This window comes from Lissotriton vulgaris, chromosome 2_1 (assembly GCF_964263255.1).
Source record: "Lissotriton vulgaris chromosome 2_1, aLisVul1.2, whole genome shotgun sequence".
NCBI classification, from domain to species: domain Eukaryota; kingdom Metazoa; phylum Chordata; class Amphibia; order Caudata; family Salamandridae; genus Lissotriton; species Lissotriton vulgaris.
Window position 1 is genome coordinate 1,337,951,449 of NC_141687.1, and position 18,624 is coordinate 1,337,970,072.

The 18,624-nt window shown below is 45.4% G+C and overlaps 1 protein-coding gene across 1 annotated transcript; it reads left to right on the top strand.

The window, feature by feature from the left end:
• The first annotated feature begins 16,806 nt into the window (after nt 1-16,806).
• Nucleotides 16,807-18,376, top strand: LOC147732582 (putative ATP-dependent RNA helicase DDX5). Its single transcript, XM_086954283.1, has one exon. It carries the CDS (start codon nt 16,997-16,999, stop codon nt 18,374-18,376), a length of 1,380 nt encoding a protein of 459 aa, XP_086810409.1. The 5' UTR covers nt 16,807-16,996.
• Nucleotides 18,377-18,624: the final 248 nt, after the last annotated feature.

The window sequence follows — 18,624 nt, forward strand, 5'->3', positions numbered from 1 at the left end:
TAAAGCACTATTCTTCGGATTGTCCTTCGGTGAACGTAAGGGATAGACACTATGGGCATAGATGAACATCGTTCTATATGCCCAAATAGAACCATTAAGGCTGAAAGGCAAAACCAAGTACGGAATACCCTTACCAGTCGTATGGAGCATTAGTCCACAAATCAAACAGTTTGTTGTGTTCATAACTAACTGGTGTTGGTGCAAAAGTTGAATAAAGGAATTATTAGCAAATTCCAATCTTCTAAGTACCGCATGTTCAGGCAGAGGGTGAAAAGAATGAGAAGAAATAGTAGGAGGAGGTGTAGGTTGCACAGTGGGAATAAACGTCACTTTAAAAGAGAATGTCACATAACCAATTAAAAATATCATCAAACTCAGTAGCAAAAATAAACATAGTATAAAAAATCTTTTCCGTGCTATCAGTTTGTATATCTTATTTTTAAAACTCATTGTCTCTACAGGTCTCTTCAACTCGAAGAAATCCATCCTCACTAAATATGCTGCTCGCGGTGGTAGGGTGTTCAATACTAAGGAATGCCTCTGTCAATCCAGGGCAACTCCCTTAGGCCAACCAGAACCGTCGACCTAGTGTCTCAGGCTTGCACTCCAAAGACTTGTGTACCGCGACCCTACAGCTGAACCTGGATGGCCGTTCGAAAAGAGTTAACCTGTAAACAGAAAAATCATAAAATCTTCATTTATTTTTTATTAGCCCCACGACTCTTGGTCGCAAATTATAACGATCTTTCCCAGGCAATGTCTGTTCCTTAAACAAGAGTTCAGGTTCAGTAGTGTTTAATCGATTCAAAAGAGGCACAGCTTCTTGCAAAAGATTGTCACTTTCTTTCTCAGTGTTCGTTCCAATCAAACGGGCATCGCTGAATGGCAAAAAACATGGCACAGTTTCAGTTTCAGAGTCTGGAAGTCCCTTCTGGACCCACCGGTCATACGGTAAGGGCAACGGAGCCCGTTTGCAGTGTACGCCGTGGATCCAGTTTTTCTTGCCTTGTACTCGAACTGCAGAACGTGAAGACAGGAGGACCAGGTGCGGTCCTGTCCAGCGGGGCTGCTCGTTCTTGCTCCGCTGAAAATTCTTCACGAAAATCCAATCACCGGGTTCAATGGTGTGACCTGGATCTTCAGAAGCCTGCGGCAGGCTAACATGAACCTGTTGGTGTAAGACACGCAGATTAGCCGTCAGTTCGTACAAGTAATCAAGTAACACAGGGTATTCGAGCTCGCTGAACTTTGTTGGTCTTGGCACTCCCCAAATATTCGCCGGGCGACCAAACACAACCTCATACGGACTCAAACCCATTCGTGAATGCACAGTCATTCTTGTGGAAAAAAGTGCTAAAGGCAAAGCATCTGGCCATTGTAAACCAGAGCTTGCTTGAATTTTGGCCAACTTTAATTTCAAAGTGCCATTATATAACTCGACAAACCAGCTGATTGGGGGTGATTTGCAGCGTGGAACTTCTGCCTAATACCTAACCCATCACATACTCTCTTCATCACTTGACCCACAAATTCACTCCCATTGTCACTCCAGATAATTCTCAGCAATCCGAACCTAGGGAAAAACTCTTTGATAAGTGCTTTTGCTGTGGACAAGGCAGTATTGTCCTTCAAAGGGTAAGCTTCCACCCATCTAGAAAAGGAGCAAACAACTACCAAAACATACTTCAGGTTGTTGCACCTCTCCATGTGGATGAAATCTAGCTGCAAAGCCTCGAACGGATACATAGGAGGAGCAAAATGACCAGCCGGTGTTGAAATTCCCTTACCAGGATTGTACATCAAACACACCATACAGTTCTTAACCAGATTCTCTACACATATGGGAATTCCTGCATTCTGCCAAACCGGAGCCAACAACTTGCAAATCCCTTTCACGCTAATATGTGCCATCCCATGAGCCATTGTAACAACTGGATGCACATATGCATCGGGTAGCAACCATCTTTGATGCTCAAGCAAATCAGTCTGACAACCATTCGAATCCAGTTTACCCTTACTTTCTCTCCATTCATTCAACTCTTTCTCTGTAGCTTCGGCTTGGATGGATTTCACACTCTCAATCGTATCTTCACACATACTTCTATCTGGAACCCATCTCGCCGGACCTGCAACATACATTCGGCTCATCACATTTCTCGCAGTTTCTTTCGCAACTTCATCTGCTAACGCATTTCCACGACCAACATCATCCGTAACTTTCTTATGGGCACTACATTTCACAATCGCTACTTGCAACGGCAAAGTAAGTGATTCAAGAAGTTCATTCACCAACTGTCCATGCTGGATCTTCGTCCCATGCGAAGTCAAAAATCCACGTTCACGCCACAAATGTCCAAAACTATGAGCAACACCAAACGCATACTGACTGTCAGTGTACACATTCACTCGTTTTCCTTTCGCCATTACACATGCTCTCGCTAAGGCAATCAACTCTGCTGCTTGCGCTGAAATATGTGGAATACGTGCAGCTTCAACAATCGCATGCAAAGTCGTAACAGCATATGCCGCAGTCGTATCAGCATTCTGCAGCTTGAAGCACGAACGATCAACCCACAAAGTACCATCACACTCTGGAAAGGGAGTATCCCTAAGGTCTATCCTCCCTTTCGTTTCTTCCTCAGTTCTAAGGAAACAATCATGTTGTTCTTCAATATTATCTATCTCAGCTGAAATTGGCAACAACGCGGCTGGATTCAACGTGTTGCATCTCTTTATGTGCACGAGACTCGCTAACAAGGTCAATTCGTAACCCGACAACCGAGCACTAGTTAAATGATGTGTCTTGGTACGATTCAACAAGGTATCCACTGCATGTGGAACTATCACGATCAATGTATTGTCCATAACCAAACCAGCAGACTGTTGAATCGAAACAGCCGCTGCTGCTGTTGCTCTCAGGCAACTCGGCAACGCTCTAGCTACCGGATCTAAGGTCGATGAAAAATAAGCACATGGACGTTGCTTATCGCCGAACTGTTGAGTCAACCCTGACAATGCACATCCCTCTCTTTCGTGGACATACAATGTGAAAGGCCTACTGTAGTCGGGGTACCCAACACAGGAGCCGAACACAACGTATTGCGTAATTCGGAAAAGTTCTTCTGACATTCGTCAGTCCAAGGAATAGGATTTGGAGTGTCCTTAACAGTAGGAGCTATCAAAGGCTTTGCTAATAAAGAAAAATTAGGGATCCACTGTCTACAGTATGACGCAATACCCAAAAATGCACGTACTTCTCTCTGTGTCGTAGGAACGCTCATTTTTGCAATAGCTTGAATTCTTTCTGGGATCAGTTTCCTTCCCTCCTTCGATAAGAGGTGACCTAAGTAGGTAACTTCTTGTCGACAATATTGCAACTTGGAGAGAGAAACTTTGTGATGAAGAGCAGACAAGTAGCATAACAACGACAAAGTATCTTCTCTACAAATCTCTTCATTGTCGGCAACAACTAGCAAGTTGTCAACATATTGAATAAGAGCAGCACCATCTGGCAAAACCAACTAATCAAGTTGCGTTTTCAAAGCTTGGCTATAGATCGATGGACTCTCGCAATAACCTTGAGGAGCGCGCTTAAAGCGGAAACTTCGTCCTCCTAAAGAGAATCCAAAGATATCTCTACTTTCCACGGCAATCGAGATGCTGAAGAAAGCATTCTTTAAGTCAATCACCGAAAACCATGTGGCTGTAGCCGGAATCAAAGTAAACAAAGCGGTGATATCAGGTACAACAGGAAATTGTGGAACAACGATCTTGTTCACTTCGCGAAGATCGATCACAAACCTATATACAGGAGACTGTGAAGAATCAGTTCTCTTCAGAACAGGCAAAACCGGACTATTGCACACATTACCTCTCATTTCCTCAATCACACCCTTTTCAATCAGATCATAAATTATCGCCAAAAGTGCTTGCTCACCATCACTCGAGATACGATACTGCGGAATGCGCGGTATCTTAGCATTCGCCTTTAGTGTCACAACACATGGCGGAATCTCCAACAGGCCTACGTCGTTCGGACCAGTAGCCCAAAGTGAATCGGGTAGGGAAGACAATTCAGGTGGAAGTCCATCTTTAGATATATACATCGGAGAGATCACTCTCTCACCCAACGTAAGATGTACTCCTGACGGAGAACAATACAGCGTTGCATACAATCTCTTCAACAAATCCAATCCCAATAAGTTCTCACCACAACCTGTAGTCAAAATGAGGGGTGCTTCAAATCTACGAGGTCCAACAGAAAGAGACAACGGGGTAGAAATTGGATTTGTAGCCGGGGCGCCAGAAAAACCTACTGAAACATTCTTTAAGCCAGACAAAGGTGCGCCTGGGAGTTTAGAGTGCATGATAGAACTCTTCGCAGCACCAGTATCCAACAGAAAAGGCTCTGACACACCTGATGCAATCACTTCAACATAAGGTCCAGTCTGATCTACTGGAACTGAAACAACTCCCTCTCTTTGCCTATGGCTGTCCTAGCAATCATCACCATCCACTCCCTCACCTTCGACGTAGTAATCGTCCGTATAGTACTGAGCTGTCCTACCAGACGAACCATTCTGCTGATCAAAACTATTCATTGAGTTCTGTGGAGGCAAAGGACGCCCATTTTGACCACGACCTCTACCTCTATGCGCTTGTTGAGCACCTCGACCTCTCACACCAGAAGCACCATTCGTGCGCTGTAACAAAACCGGGCAACTATTCTTGAAATGGCCGTCTTCTCTACAATAGGCACACTGATTAGGCCCATACAGAAAACGTTGTTGAGAAGACTCGTTCCTTAGCGAGTTTCTCGAATATTGCTGATTCTGCTGATAATCGTGTTGATTATTAATACGGGGTGGATAAGCTTGTTGTAGAAGAACTTTAGTCTTCAATTCCTTAGTCTCCTTATCCGCTTTCTCTACATCATCTTTGTGCCTATTTTCATAGTACTGGGCCATAGCTAGAATCTGCGCTGACGTGAAAACAGCCCAAGCACTCTCAGAATCTTTCAACTTATTACACAACTCAGGAAGCAAATTATGTACGAATTTGTCAACGAACAATCTCTGGCCACCCTCGGTAGCCATGTCCTGACCACTAATGGTCTACAAAAGTCTCTTCAAACCGCGTGAAAAAGTCGGACACCGTTTCATCTTTCTTCAGCTTGCACGCAGACAACTTGTCCCAATTGACACGCACTTCAGGCATTAGAGTCTTCATATAAGCAATAATCCTATCAGGAAGTTCAGTAATCAAATCCTCAGGCTTAGCGCCACCTACTTGTCTATTATCGGCATCTCTAAGGTGTGCCCATGTGTCACCTAATTCATGTGCATGATCTGTGTTTACGAATCTTACCCCAAATAGGCTGTGGAACAACATTCCCAAACAACATATCTATATCTGCCAAATTCATGACACACAAACCCACAGTCTGAGTTAGCTCTTTGTAATATCCCGCCGGATTTTTGCGGGGATCAGGCAAAGACTGTTTAATAGCCAAAACTTCAACACGCTTCCAAGGAACATGTACCCAAACACGCTGAAAGTGCGCATCAACAGGTGGAGCAGCATTAGGATCAGCAGGTCTCCAAACTGGAGGAACCTCACGCATCGGATATTGACGCGCTGTTCTCCTAACTGACGAATCAGGCTCAAACAGTTGCTCAGAAGGAGTGTCACTACGAAATGACAATAAAGTCGCAACTGCTTTCTGAATCTCATGAGGACCCACAATGGTCCCTTTCGCAAATTCGGAACGTATTCGGTACAACTCAGAAGGAGCTTGACCTACTTCGTCAATCTATTGTTCATGAAGGAACACACACATCATCTCAAAGACGTACCGTTGTTTTGGTGCTTCCCATTGATGGAAAACATCCACAATACCCTCAAGATCATACTGTGTAGCATACGTAACCCATTTACGCGCCATGTGATCCAAGACTGTACGTTCATTAGCATTCGGCAACTGACTACGTGATTGTCTACGCTCGACAACAGGAGACGTACCCAATGATCCCAACAAAGGGGAAAGGAAACTAGAAACTGCAGCAGTCATTCTCTGTCGAACAGAAGGAGAAGGTGAAAGAATAAGAGAAGACGGAACAATATTAGAAGAGTCCAAAGTCGGAACAGGAGGAGTATTATAGACAGGCGTAGGAGTAGCAGATGAAGGAGGAGGAAAAGTTGGCGGCCCCTGAGGAGGCTGCGCCAAAGGAATAGTAGCCAACGAAAGAGGAGCTGGCTGTGGAGGAATCGCAGGTGGCAAAACAACCGGAGGTTGCACAACTACAACTGGTGGCGGTGGTGCCGTAGCATCCTGTGCATAAGGGGGTGGCGAACTCAATAGATGTGACATTAAAGGATCTTTCACAAGATCTTTCTTCTCTTCTTGCTCTTTAAGTGGCAAGGCTGGTAGCACTTATCTACCGCTAACTTCCTAAGCATCTGTTCGCTCTCTTGCTCTTCCTCATTATCCCTAAACACTATAGCAGCTTGCGCCATTGAAAAACCTTGTTCTCTTTTATTCTTCTTTGCTAATTTAATTTCTTTCTGTTTGGCTTCTTTGCGCCATATGCGGAAAGAGTCAAACATTGCGGGCCGGGCTTTCTTCTTAAACAATTTAACTTCGAGATTGTCTAAAATCTCTGTTTCAAAGCTACCATAACGGGGCCACTGTAGGACACCATCTTTCTCCGTATATTTTACCCAGATGTCATTATATCCGATAGGGCCTACTCCATGCTTCACGTATAGCTCATAGGTCGGAGTTCCAATCGGAGGAACCGGGCACGAATCCTCCAACCGGGAATCCCTAGAACATCCACAACCAAATATCTTTCAAAGTCTGCTAAGACCAGGCATCTTCGCTCAAAACGATAGTCTCGCGAATACACGAGTCCCTTGGCTTTGGGGCCTGCAGGTACCAAATCAAAGCGATCCTCGAAGGGATACCAAAACAAAACTAAGGACTGGGAGACGCTCCACTCATACTTAACTGAAATGTCGATGGCGTCACCAGAAGACCCGTCTATCGTCTCGCTCTACAAATCGTCTATGGCTCCAAGACAGTCAGGGCAGCAGTCCTTTGTAGCCATCGGAAAGCGGGGAACCTCGCAGCAAAGACTTTCGGACCACGACGACATACAGGGGTCGATGAAGTGGCAGGCCTTCCTCCAGAATTTCCACACGAAGCTCTCCACGATCTTTAGGCTTGGACCGGTACCGCTGAAGTCGCCCTACGTTGGGCGCCAACTGAACAACCGGGTTTTAGAACCTAGCAGCGCCAGGGAAAATGCTCGAAGTCTTCGGATTCCCCTGCCTCGGTTTACCAGAGAGACGGGACACTTCTTGATGACGTCAAAGACCAAAGTTTATTGGCTGCAACCAGGAACAGAGGTCTACGAAGCACAACACGGGTGGTTCGCTAGAGACTGCACAATTTCAATGAGCGGAGCATGGTCTTTTATGGCAAAAATCACATTCCAAAGTAGCATCGGTGACACACAAACTGACCAATAGCGATATGACATTTCAAAAGTAGCGCATGACGACAAGCCCATTTTCCGTTGTCCAGCCCACCAGAAATGACCAAGCAAATTCCAATATTCTGTTCGATCAGGCCGGATGAAAGTAAAACCCATCATAAAACCTCAACCCAAATCAGTGATTAAGCCATAAAGGAAGGAGCAGAAACAGATTGGAAGGAAGATAGAAAGTTGGGTGCAGTGTACTATAAACTTCGGCATGTCCTGCTCTTTGATCTTTATCTGACCAGCTGCTTAACAAGGAACTGGCTCAGCGAGGTCAGCCTCGGGCAAGGGAGTCAGTTCGGCCAGGTCATTCAGAAGTCAGCTAAGGTGTACGTGTCCCAAGGACTCGCTCGGCCGCAGTCATCGGCCTATGTGAGGGCAACCACACAAAATGGCTGTGGTACACAAAATGGAACCCGAGGGTTCAAACGAAATCCCTGAATACGTAGTGTTCTCATTGATCGATTAAGACAAAAACACTTGTACACACCGCACTCGTGATTTGCGGCCCGCTGACACCAAAATCGTCTATTTCCGACGACCTTTATTGAACGGGTTCGGAACCACCAAGCCTCAGACCCTCAAACTACGGAACTACAACTGAAGGCTAAAATCTAGACTGAAAAAGGATAGAAACTACTTTGTGATCAAGAGGAACCTCTCCCAAAGAAGAACAGCTGAAGATAATAAAGAAACGGCCTGCCCTTACTGAGTGTTTTAGGTCTGGCCTGCAGTTTGCTGATTTGACTAAGGAGAGGACAAGGGGCTTTTTCTGTGTGCTTTGTCCCTCTTCTTGAGAAGACTTTGCTGTGTGCTGTGTCCTGAAGTAACTTGTCTCCAAGGGCCCAAGTAGAGCTGGTCCCCTGTTGTAGAAACTCAGGAACATCAAAGTTTCCAACAGTGTCTCAGCGAAGCTTGGTGCATCTGCTTTTTGCACGCCTGAGACAGCCGTGTGGTCCGTGGTGCTGTTTACGAGCTGCCCCTGCAGTGTGAAACATCGTCCATGCTGCTGCATTGCTGTTGTGGTCGAGCCGTCATCGTAACTGAGGCTGTGAGTGAGGCTCGCAGCCGCGGGCCCAAGCCGCAACGTGCTAAATGATTTCTTGAAGGGCTGTGTGGTCTATGAGGCTGTTTAGGAGGTGCCCCATGACGCATTGCCCCCGCAGCGTGAAACATCATCCACGCGGCTGCATTGCTGTTTGCGGCCCGAGCATAAGGAAGGCTGAGAGTGAGGATTGCTGGCGCCGGCCCGAGCTGCAATATGCTAAAGGATTTCTTGAAGCTATGGAAGCTGCAAGGTGAGAGGAATTGTGATTGGTATTCACCAAGAGGAATCTGCCCAAGATCATCAACGAAGGAGAATGCAGTGCTGTAACCTGTCCGGGTACAGCGTCGCCTAACAATGATGATGATGATTTGAGCCTTGTATAGCGCAACTTTCCCCATAGGCGTCAAGGCGCTGAGGATGGTAAGAAAAGCTGAGTGTGAGTAAGAGGAGGAATGCTGGCTAGAGGTAGACTTCCCTGAAAAACTAAGTCTTCAAGTCCTTCCGGAACTGATCGTGAGAGGGTTGATCTCTAAGCTCCACAGGAAGTGCGTTCCACATCCTGGGAACAAGGGAGAAGAAAGCCCTTCCGCCCCATCTTGCCTTCAGGATTCTGGGGACAGCAAGAAGGTTTTTACTACAACAACAGAGCTGTAACGTCATGGGCCGCCCAGCAGGACATCCAACGAGCGGGGAGAAAGAGAGAGCGAGGCAACGCACGCCCCATGTAAGGCTTGGACTGCCGTTGGGAGCCGCAACCGTGTGTGGCCTGCGGAGGCGTGCCGGAGGAGTACAGTAGTGCTCTGATCTCTCTTCTGCTACACCGCGTTAGACGTGCTGAGTCTCCAAGCGGCCCTTACTTGCCCAGCAGTACCGGGGCCTCCCCTTTAAGGTTACGACCATTGTCTCTGCTGTTGGGGCCTAGTGGTGCCTGAGTTGACTGTGTAGATGGGCTTATAGCGTTATTCCTTGCATTACGAACTGCTTGATACTTGCATTACGAACAGCATTATTCTTGCATTACGAACTACCTGATTCTTGCATTATGAACCGCATTATTCTTGCATTAGAAACTGCCTGGGTCTTCAATTAAGGACTGTCTTATTCTTGCATTACAAACTGCATTATTCCGGCGTTGCAAACCGCATTAGTTTGTGCATTGAGGACTGTCTTATTACCAATAAACAAAGTGGACAAGTCCTTTGCAGGTTTGAGTTCGTGGTTCTTTGCCCAAACTTTCACAAAAAAGGAGTGCAAAACAACAGCAGTTGTGTTTAGGAAACCCCTCACCCACCTACCTAGTAGGTGGCATGCTTCATCATTGGGGCCCAGCTGGATCACCTAATGCAATCCAGCTGTGCTTCGACGCCTGAGTTAAAGCGGAGCTGGTTGTGAATGTGATGACAGTGAAGTGCTGTGTGCAATGTGATTATATGATAAAAAATGTCTCTGGGAATAACCCTTATAAAAGTTTTAATTAAAGGGTCCTAGGACATGGGTAAAAACATCATCGGGATCTGTGTGAGGTATTGTAATGTACCTCTGTATCCTCTTTGGTTTAATGTCTACTAGTTTCAGCCTTCTGGATTGTTAATGAGGCTTTCGTCAGGACCAAAGTGAGTGTGTGGCAATAAACGATGCCACAGTGGTGTAAAGATCAGCACACACCCTAAAGTGTGCTGTGTGAGTAGTGGGACCGTGTAACTTACAGATTCTCAGGGTAGAGTACCTGTAAAGGAAAACATAGTTAAGTGCATGCACTACAAGACAAAGTAGTTTCCCAAGCATGTCTTACTCTGTATTTCTTAATAGCGCTCCTAAATGCTTGAGATGATGGCACCATGCATGTGGCTGTGTAAAATCATGCATGAAGGCTATATCTGAAATAACCCTGCGTGGTTACAATGTCCCCCAGTGGTGGTTACTCATAATAAAATCCAAAGGTTATGGAGATGCTGGTGGACTAAGTAAAGTCTAAATGTGGGGCGCTTTCCGGCACATTGGGTGAGTTCATATGATAAAAACTTGTATAAAAATATATATAGTATCCAGTGATAGCGCATGGTATTAACCGGCGGGAATACATGTAACACAGACTGGGACATTACGGTAACTGACAACGAATAACATAAAAGCAGCCTCACTTTTACTCTATAAGGTTATTAGCCTCATGGATCCCTTCGAAAAAGCTTTACCCAGTTCTGATCCTGTAGGGACAAGGGACAAGGGACAGTGGTTGCGGGAAACTGTAAAAATAGCAGCGTGGCAGTAAAGCATTCAAATTGCATGGTGGCTCTTTTGAGAATACGTCTGCGGGTGTATGTACTTACATTTAGTCATGGTAAAGGAATCGTTCAAACCTACGCTTTCGGTAAGGATCCGACCATTCGCCCCGTGTGGTAGGAGTGCCTTCTACTAGTAGGGCGGGGCGGAAGTGCGTGTACCATCACGTGGGTGAGATCTCACTCTATGCTGCTAGAGAGTTAACTTCGTAGTAACTATAAGGCGCATGCGCGTTGTAGCATGTATCTGCCTATATGAGTAATCGATAAGAGAAACGTGCTGTTACAATGCTAGCTTGATAGTGGTGCAAGCGCATTGCAGTGTCTAACTATACTAGTACAGCACATATGAAACCAAAGATCAGTGCGAGATGTTACATAGGGGGAAAAAATAATTATACAAATGTGTTGCAATTAAAGTCGCGATGTATCATTGCCTGACAGGTGCTTACCACTCAAGCAGGGCAAGTCCTATCTGGTGGCGCTCTGTAAACCAAAAATTTATGGGTCTATACTCTTTTGGAAACAAGGGCTTTAATGGAGCAGGAAACTTATGGCGTGAAAGCTCATGGCGTGCAGGCGTTGAAGCACAGCTGGATTGCATTAGGTGATCCAGCTGGGCCCCGATGATGAAGCATGACACCTACTAGCTAGGTGGGTGAGGGGTTCCCTAAAAACAACTGCTGTTGTTTTGCTCTCCTTTTTTGTGAAAGTTTGGGCAAAGAACCACAAACCCAAACCTGCAAAAGGACTTGTCCACTTTGTTTATTGGCATACTGCTCAGGGAAAAGGACAAGTCAACCCTTTCCTTACTCTCTAGTCTCATGTGACTGTCTTATTACTACATTATGACCTGCAGTACGAACTGTGAAGCATTGCATTAGGACTGCATTAGATCATTGTGAACTGCTCATTAATACCGCACAAACCTACAAGTGATTGCTGGCCTAATAACTGGCAAAGTGAAATATTAAGAATACGCATATGTTGGATTTCTATTGTTTGGTCTCATCGTTTTCCTTTTGATAAAGATACTGCTATTTTTTAAAAAAAACAGTATGGTGTCCATTTGTGGTGTTATCACTGGGTTAATGGGAGTGTGGTTGCAAACACTTTACACATTGCCTTGGAGATAAGCCTGGCTGCTTGTGCCAAGCTTCCAGTGGTGAGCAGGGGTTATTTAGGAGTGTGTCCCTCCTTTCCCTGTCTAGAATCAAGGGTCCCTATTTGGACTAAGGTACCTACCTCAGTCAACTAGAGACCCCCAGTTCTAACACCCCTGCTGCACTTTTACACTGCCGCTGCATCACTTTTGTGACACTCTGGGGGTGCAGTGTGCCAGCCTATAATTACAAGATCACACAAATCAACCCTAAGAGGATTTTCTTGGCCTTGTAAATATGGAATAAGGTAATGCCTTACTCTGTGTGGAAGGGGCATTCCTTGGGTGTTGCTGGGGGTGTTCTCATGCAACACCTATGATTTTTGACACTGCCCCCTTGCCAAAGCAGGCGTAACGAGGAGAAATGTTTACATGTCTCCTTGTTTTTTGATTTTTCCACGTGTGCTGCATTGTGCAGCACACATAGAACGAGGAAAATATCTCCTATTGTTTTTGTGCAAGAAGGTGTGCCTTCCTGCGCAAAAACAATCATGCCAACAGCACAGACACCCTTGGACCATGGTGCAAGGGTGACTGAGTTGGCGCCGCTCGACTGCAGTTTGTACGCCGGCGCTGGTAGAAAGGAGAGGAATGTGCCATATCTTATAGATACAGCGCATTCCTGCCATTTTCTATTGACGTAGGGCAGCGCAGCTAGAAGCCTTGCAGTACTCCCTACGCCAAAATATTGTAAATATGCCCCAAAGTACACATTATCTAAAGGTCTCGTCCTGCAGTTTCCCGTCAAAGTCTGTAAAGTACAATGTTCAGAGTCAACTTTAGCACCCCATTCTGCAACAATGGGCAACAAAACTCTCAACAATGCTGGGATATACACCAAATTGTTGCAGACTTCACTTTCATTGTTATACATCTGTCTTCGATAACATGACTTCTAAGAACAAAGATCTCCAGGCGAGATTCTCAAATCCCAAGCAGTGAACTCTCTGTGAGCGTTGGCTTATCTGGCAGAGTAGGTAATATTTGAGAGTGACATATGTATCTTTTCCACCGCCGCTAATCCCATTGGTTCTCCGAATAGTCAAGGAGCATGCATTTATGCCTGAGGTGGCCTGTCAGCGGAGTTTTAAAGCAAATCACAAAACAAAGCCCTCATTCTCAGGCCAATTTCCAACAGACTGCCACAGTATTTTTCGTCTTGTAATTATTTCATTTAAAGAGCGCCGTCCCCGAATTCTGTTTTTCAGGGATTTTCGTCAAGACGCGCGCGCACACAAATGGGCTTCTGTTCTCGCGCTGAACTCTGCCGATTGCTGTAGCGCCATCCAAACACAGCCATATCTCGCGGAAGTGATTGTCCGTCCTCGGCGGGCGGCTCGCAGGGGAGTTCACTGAATGCGCGGCTTTTCATGCCGAGTTATCCCGTGATATATGTCGAGCAATCAGCAAAGTGCAACCTTTCAGGGCTTCATTAGAGTGTTTACTTTCAGACTTCATGTGGCAAATTGCTTCGGCTTCACTTCAGCTCCTGCAAACACACTTAATTGTGTTGGCAGCTCTTTTTTGTTTCGCCCCATTAGAAGCCTTCAACAGGTTGCCAAAACCTGGCTCGCTGCCGATCTCTAGAGCTTGGCCGATTTGTGGCATATTTCTTTTGTTTCTCTTATAGTCTTCCAAGCCCAGTGTTTTTTATTGATGTAACTTTTGTAGCAGGAATCTTGGAATCTGCTTCTTCGCTTATTGGCAGATTAACTGTTTGCGGCTTGGTTGAACTGTTAACCTATTGTTTTAGGAAGAAGATAAAATTACAACGTACGCTTTTCTACGGTTTATGCTTGCAAGTTTGTTTGCAAACTAATTATTAGACAGTCTCTTTTTTTGTGAGTGTTTGTTTATCATTTTCCTATTGGGTTTTTTCTCAACACATGCACTCCGGCAAACTTTGAAGATGGTTTAATTTTTATTATTGCCGTTCCTTGGAAGGGTCAAACAACTTCTACTAAAATTAAATGTATGTAACCCAAACAGGCTACCTGTGTAACATAGGTACCTTTCAAATACTCCAGATTATTGACATTTGAGAATAACGATAATGTCTGTGCATTTTTGAGTCTGTAGGATTTACTTAAATACTGTAAAATGTGCTAATCTACAGCAGTGGTCTTCAAACGTTTTAATCCCACGTACCCCCGTCAAAGGTTCTCACAATTATTCATTTAAACTGACAATGTTGAAATATGCATAGATATATTCAAACATTGGAGAGTATAGAAGTGGAATGGAGAAGAGCAGAGTAGTATGTTGTATAATAAAGTGGAGTAAAGTGACCTGGAGTGGCATACAATAGAGTGGAGTAAAGTGACCTGTGGTGGCATTCAGGGAGTTGTATAGAGCGTCGTAGAGTGGAGTAGTGTTGTAGAGTGGCATAAAGTGAAGTAGAGTTTAATGGAGTAGAGCATCATATAGTGCCATCGATTTGGGTGTTGTAGGGTGGCTTAGCCACATCACTGCTAGACCTATTTTTTTCCTGTTCTGGGGTCCAATATTAACGGGTGTGGTCATGACGAGCTCAGCTCGTCATAAGCACACGAGCACCATGTCTCATGACGAGCTGAGCTCGTCATGAGCACGGAAGGGGTTAAAGTGAAGTGGCATAAAGCACAGTGGTGCAGAGTAGATTGGTGTAGAGTGCAGTGGCATAGAGTGCATTGGTTGGTGTAAAGTGCAATAATGTAGAGTACAGTGGTGTAGAGTAGAGCGACTCAGAGTAGAGTGGAGTGGAGCAGTGTAGATTGCAATGACGTAGAGTGCAATGGTGTAGAGTGTACTGCCGCAGGGTGGAGCGATGCATAGGGAAGTAATGTGGTGTAGAATGCAGAGGCACAGAGGAGATTGTTTCAGAATAGAGCAAAATGGTTCAGGGTAGAGTGGAGTGGTGCAGGATAGAGTGCAGAGGTGTAGAGGTCAGTGGCATGGAGCATAGTGTGCAGAGTAAATCAGAGTGGACTAGAGTGTAGTGATGTAGAGTGCATGGGTGTGGAGTGATGTAGACTAAATTGCTGTAGAGCACATTGGCATAAAGTGCAGTGTTTTAGTGTAGAGTGACGTAGAGTGCAGTGGCATGTAGAGCGGGGCAGAATAGTGTACAGTGGCACAGTATACAGTGCATTGGCATAGAATGCAATGGCATAGCGTACAGTGGTATAGAGTAGATTGTTTCAGAGTAGATTGAAGTGGTGTAGAGTGGAGTGGTGCAGGGTAGAGAGGAGTGGCATAGAGTAGTGGCATGGAGTGCAGTGGTAAAGAGTGGAGTGGTGCAGAGTAGAATAGAGTGGCCTGGACTGGTGCAGAGTGCAGTGGTGAGAGTAGATTGGTGCAGAGTAGAGAGGTGTAGAGTAGAGAGGTGCAGAGTGGATTAGCATAGAGTTCGGTGGTATAGAGTGCAGTTATGTAGAGTGTAGTGGCATAGAGTGCAGTGGTGCAGAGTGCAGTTATGTAGATTGGTGCAGTGACAGAGAGTGCAGTGGCTAGATTACAGTGGTGCAAAGTAGAGTGGCATAGAGTTTAGTGGCAGAGAGCGCAGTGTTGCAGATTACCATTCATAGATTGCAGTTGTGTAGAGTGCAGTGGTGTAGAGCAGAGTGGTCAAAAGTGCAGTGAGTTAGAGTGCAGTGGCACAGAGTAGATTGTTGTAGAGTATAGTAGCGTACAGTGCAGTGATGTATAGTGTATTGATTTTGAGTAAAGTTGTGTAAAGTGCATTGGCATAGAGTGCAGTGGTGAAGAGTACAGCGGCATAGAGTAGACTTGGGAAGAGTAGAGCGGAGTGGCGCTGGGTATATTGCAGTGGCATGGAGTGGAACAGCACAGAGTGGAATAGAGTGGTATAAAGTGCAGTGGGCTAGAGTAGATTGTTTTAAGAGCAGAGTAAAGTGGTGTAGAGTGCAGATGGGTAGAGTACCATAGAATGCAGTGGGGTAGAGTGCAGTGGTGCAAAGTATATTAGAGTGGCTAAGAGTGGATTAGCATGGAGTGCAGTGGCATAGACTGGAGTGATATCAAGTAGAATGGCCTTAAGTGCAGAGGGGACAGTAGAACAGAGTAGAGTAAAGTGATGTAGAATAGAGTGCAGTGGTGCAAAGTAGAGTGGTGTAAAGTTCAGTGGCAGAGAGTGCAGTGTTGCACAGTAGAGTGGTGTGGTGTGCATAAATTGGTGCAGTGCAGAGTGGAGTGGTGCAGAGTAAAATGCAGTGGCATTGAGTAGAGTGGTACATATTAGAGTAGAATGCCGCAGAGAGGAGTTCTGCAAAGTAGGTTGCAGTGGCGTAGAGTGGTGGGGCGCAGAGTAGAGTATCTCAGAGAAGATTGTTTCATGAGTGGAGTCTAGTGGCATAGAGCGGTGCACGATAGAGTGGAGTGGTGTAGGGTAGAATGCAGTGGCATAGAGTACAGTGGCAAAGAGTAGAGTGGCATACAGTACAGTGGTGCAGAGTAGATTAGAGTGGCATAGAGTGGATAGGCATAGGGTGCAATGGCCTAGAGTGGAGTGGTACAACGTAGAGTGCTGTGGCAAAGAGTGCAGTGTTGCAGAGTAGTGTGGCATACAGTAGAGTGATGTAGAGTGGATTTGTTCAGAGTAGAGTAGAGTGGCATAGAGTGCAGTGGGGAAGAGTGACATGGTGCATTATATTTATAAAGTAAAGTGGGGTAGAGTGCATTGGCATAGAGTAGAGTGAATAGGTGTAGAGGAGTAGAGTGGAATTTTGCAGAGTGGAGTGCAGTGACGCAGTGTTGAAGAACATAAAGCTTCCTCTCGCTATAAAGCCGGCGCCTCGTTCGGTTCTCTCTCCCCGATTCCTTTTCCCCCCCTCGTAACCCTTCAGGTCATCAAAAGCTTTAAGATCAGTACGTAATACCGACCGTAACGAGGAAAGGCCTGATTTTATCACCACCATCTTTACCGTCATATTTTTTTTTAACTTGAGAATATAAAGGAAGCGAGATGCCTGGATATACCAACGACAGAGACCGTGGCAGAGATAGAGGCTTTGGTGGTGGTCCTCGCTTTGGTGGAAGCAGAGGTGGAGGAGGACAAATGGGAGGCAAGAAGTTTGGAACCCCGGGGGAAAAACTTGTGAAGAGGAAATGGAACCTGGATGAGTTACCAAAATTTGAGAAGAACTTTTACCAACAACATCCTGATGTGGCCAGGCGAACTTTGGAAGAAGTCGAACAGTACCGAAGAAGCAAAGAAATTACCGTTAGAGGCCGTAACTGTCCTGCACCAGTGTTCAATTTTTATGAGGCAAATTTTCCAGGTAACCTGATGGGAGAAATCCAAAGACAGAATTTTACTGAACCGACAGCTATTCAGGCGCAAGGTTTTCCAGTTGCATTAAGTGGGCTCGATATGGTTGGAGTGGCTCAAACCGGATCTGGGAAAACACTTTCTTATCTGTTACCTGGCATTATACACATAAATCATCAGCCATTCCTCCAGCGTGGCGATGGACCTATCGTTTTGGTGCTGGCACCAACACGCGAACTCGCACAGCAGGTGCAGCAAGTTGCCGCTGACTATGGGAGAGCTTGTCGTTTGAAGTCAACCTGTATTTATGGTGGTGCTCCGAAAGGTCCTCAGATTCGGGACTTGGAAAGGGGTGTTGAAATCTGCATTGCAACCCCAGGAAGATTAATAGACTTTCTAGAAGTGGGCAAAACCAATCTCAAAAGATGCACTTATCTCGTGCTTGACGAGGCCGACAGAATGCTTGACATGGGATTTGAGCCTCAGATTCGGAAAATCGTGGACCAGATTAGACCTGATCGACAGACCTTAATGTGGAGTGCGACTTGGCCAAGAGAAGTTAGACAACTTGCAGAGGACTTCTTGAAAGATTACATTCACATCAACATCGGTGCTCTGGAATTGAGTGCAAACCATAATATTCTTCAGATCGTGGATGTGTGTGCAGATAACGAAAAGGATGAGAAGCTTCTGAGGTTGATGGAGGAAATTATGAGCGAGAAGGAGAACAAGACCATCATTTTTACGGAAACCAAACGACGGTGTGATGAGCTTACCAGAAAAATGAGGAGAGATGGATGGCCGGCAATGGGTATTCATGGTGACAAGAGCCAGCAGGAGCGAGACTGGGTTTTAAATGAATTCAAACACGGCAAAGCCCCAATTCTGATTGCTACAGATGTTGCATCGAGAGGTTTAGATGTGGAAGATGTGAAATTTGTCATCAATTATGACTACCCTAATTCATCAGAGGACTATATCCACCGAATTGGGAGAACTGCCCGCAGTAGCAAAACTGGTACAGCTTACACCTTTTTTACAAAAACTCTGCTCTTTCAAGCAGCATATGATTAATTCCCCCTTCCTGGATCACCGCTATCTTTATCAAGAGCGCCAAGAAACCGATGGTGATAGTGCGCTGTATAAATATTTTTAATAATAATAATAATAATAAAGTAGAGGGGCATAGTGTGGAGTGGTGCAGAGTAGAATGCATTGGCGTGGAGTGTGGCAGAGTAGAGTGAAGTAAGGTAAAGGGGAGTATGCATAGTGTGGGAATGCACAGTCATTACAGAATACATATTTTCAATTGAAATGACCAT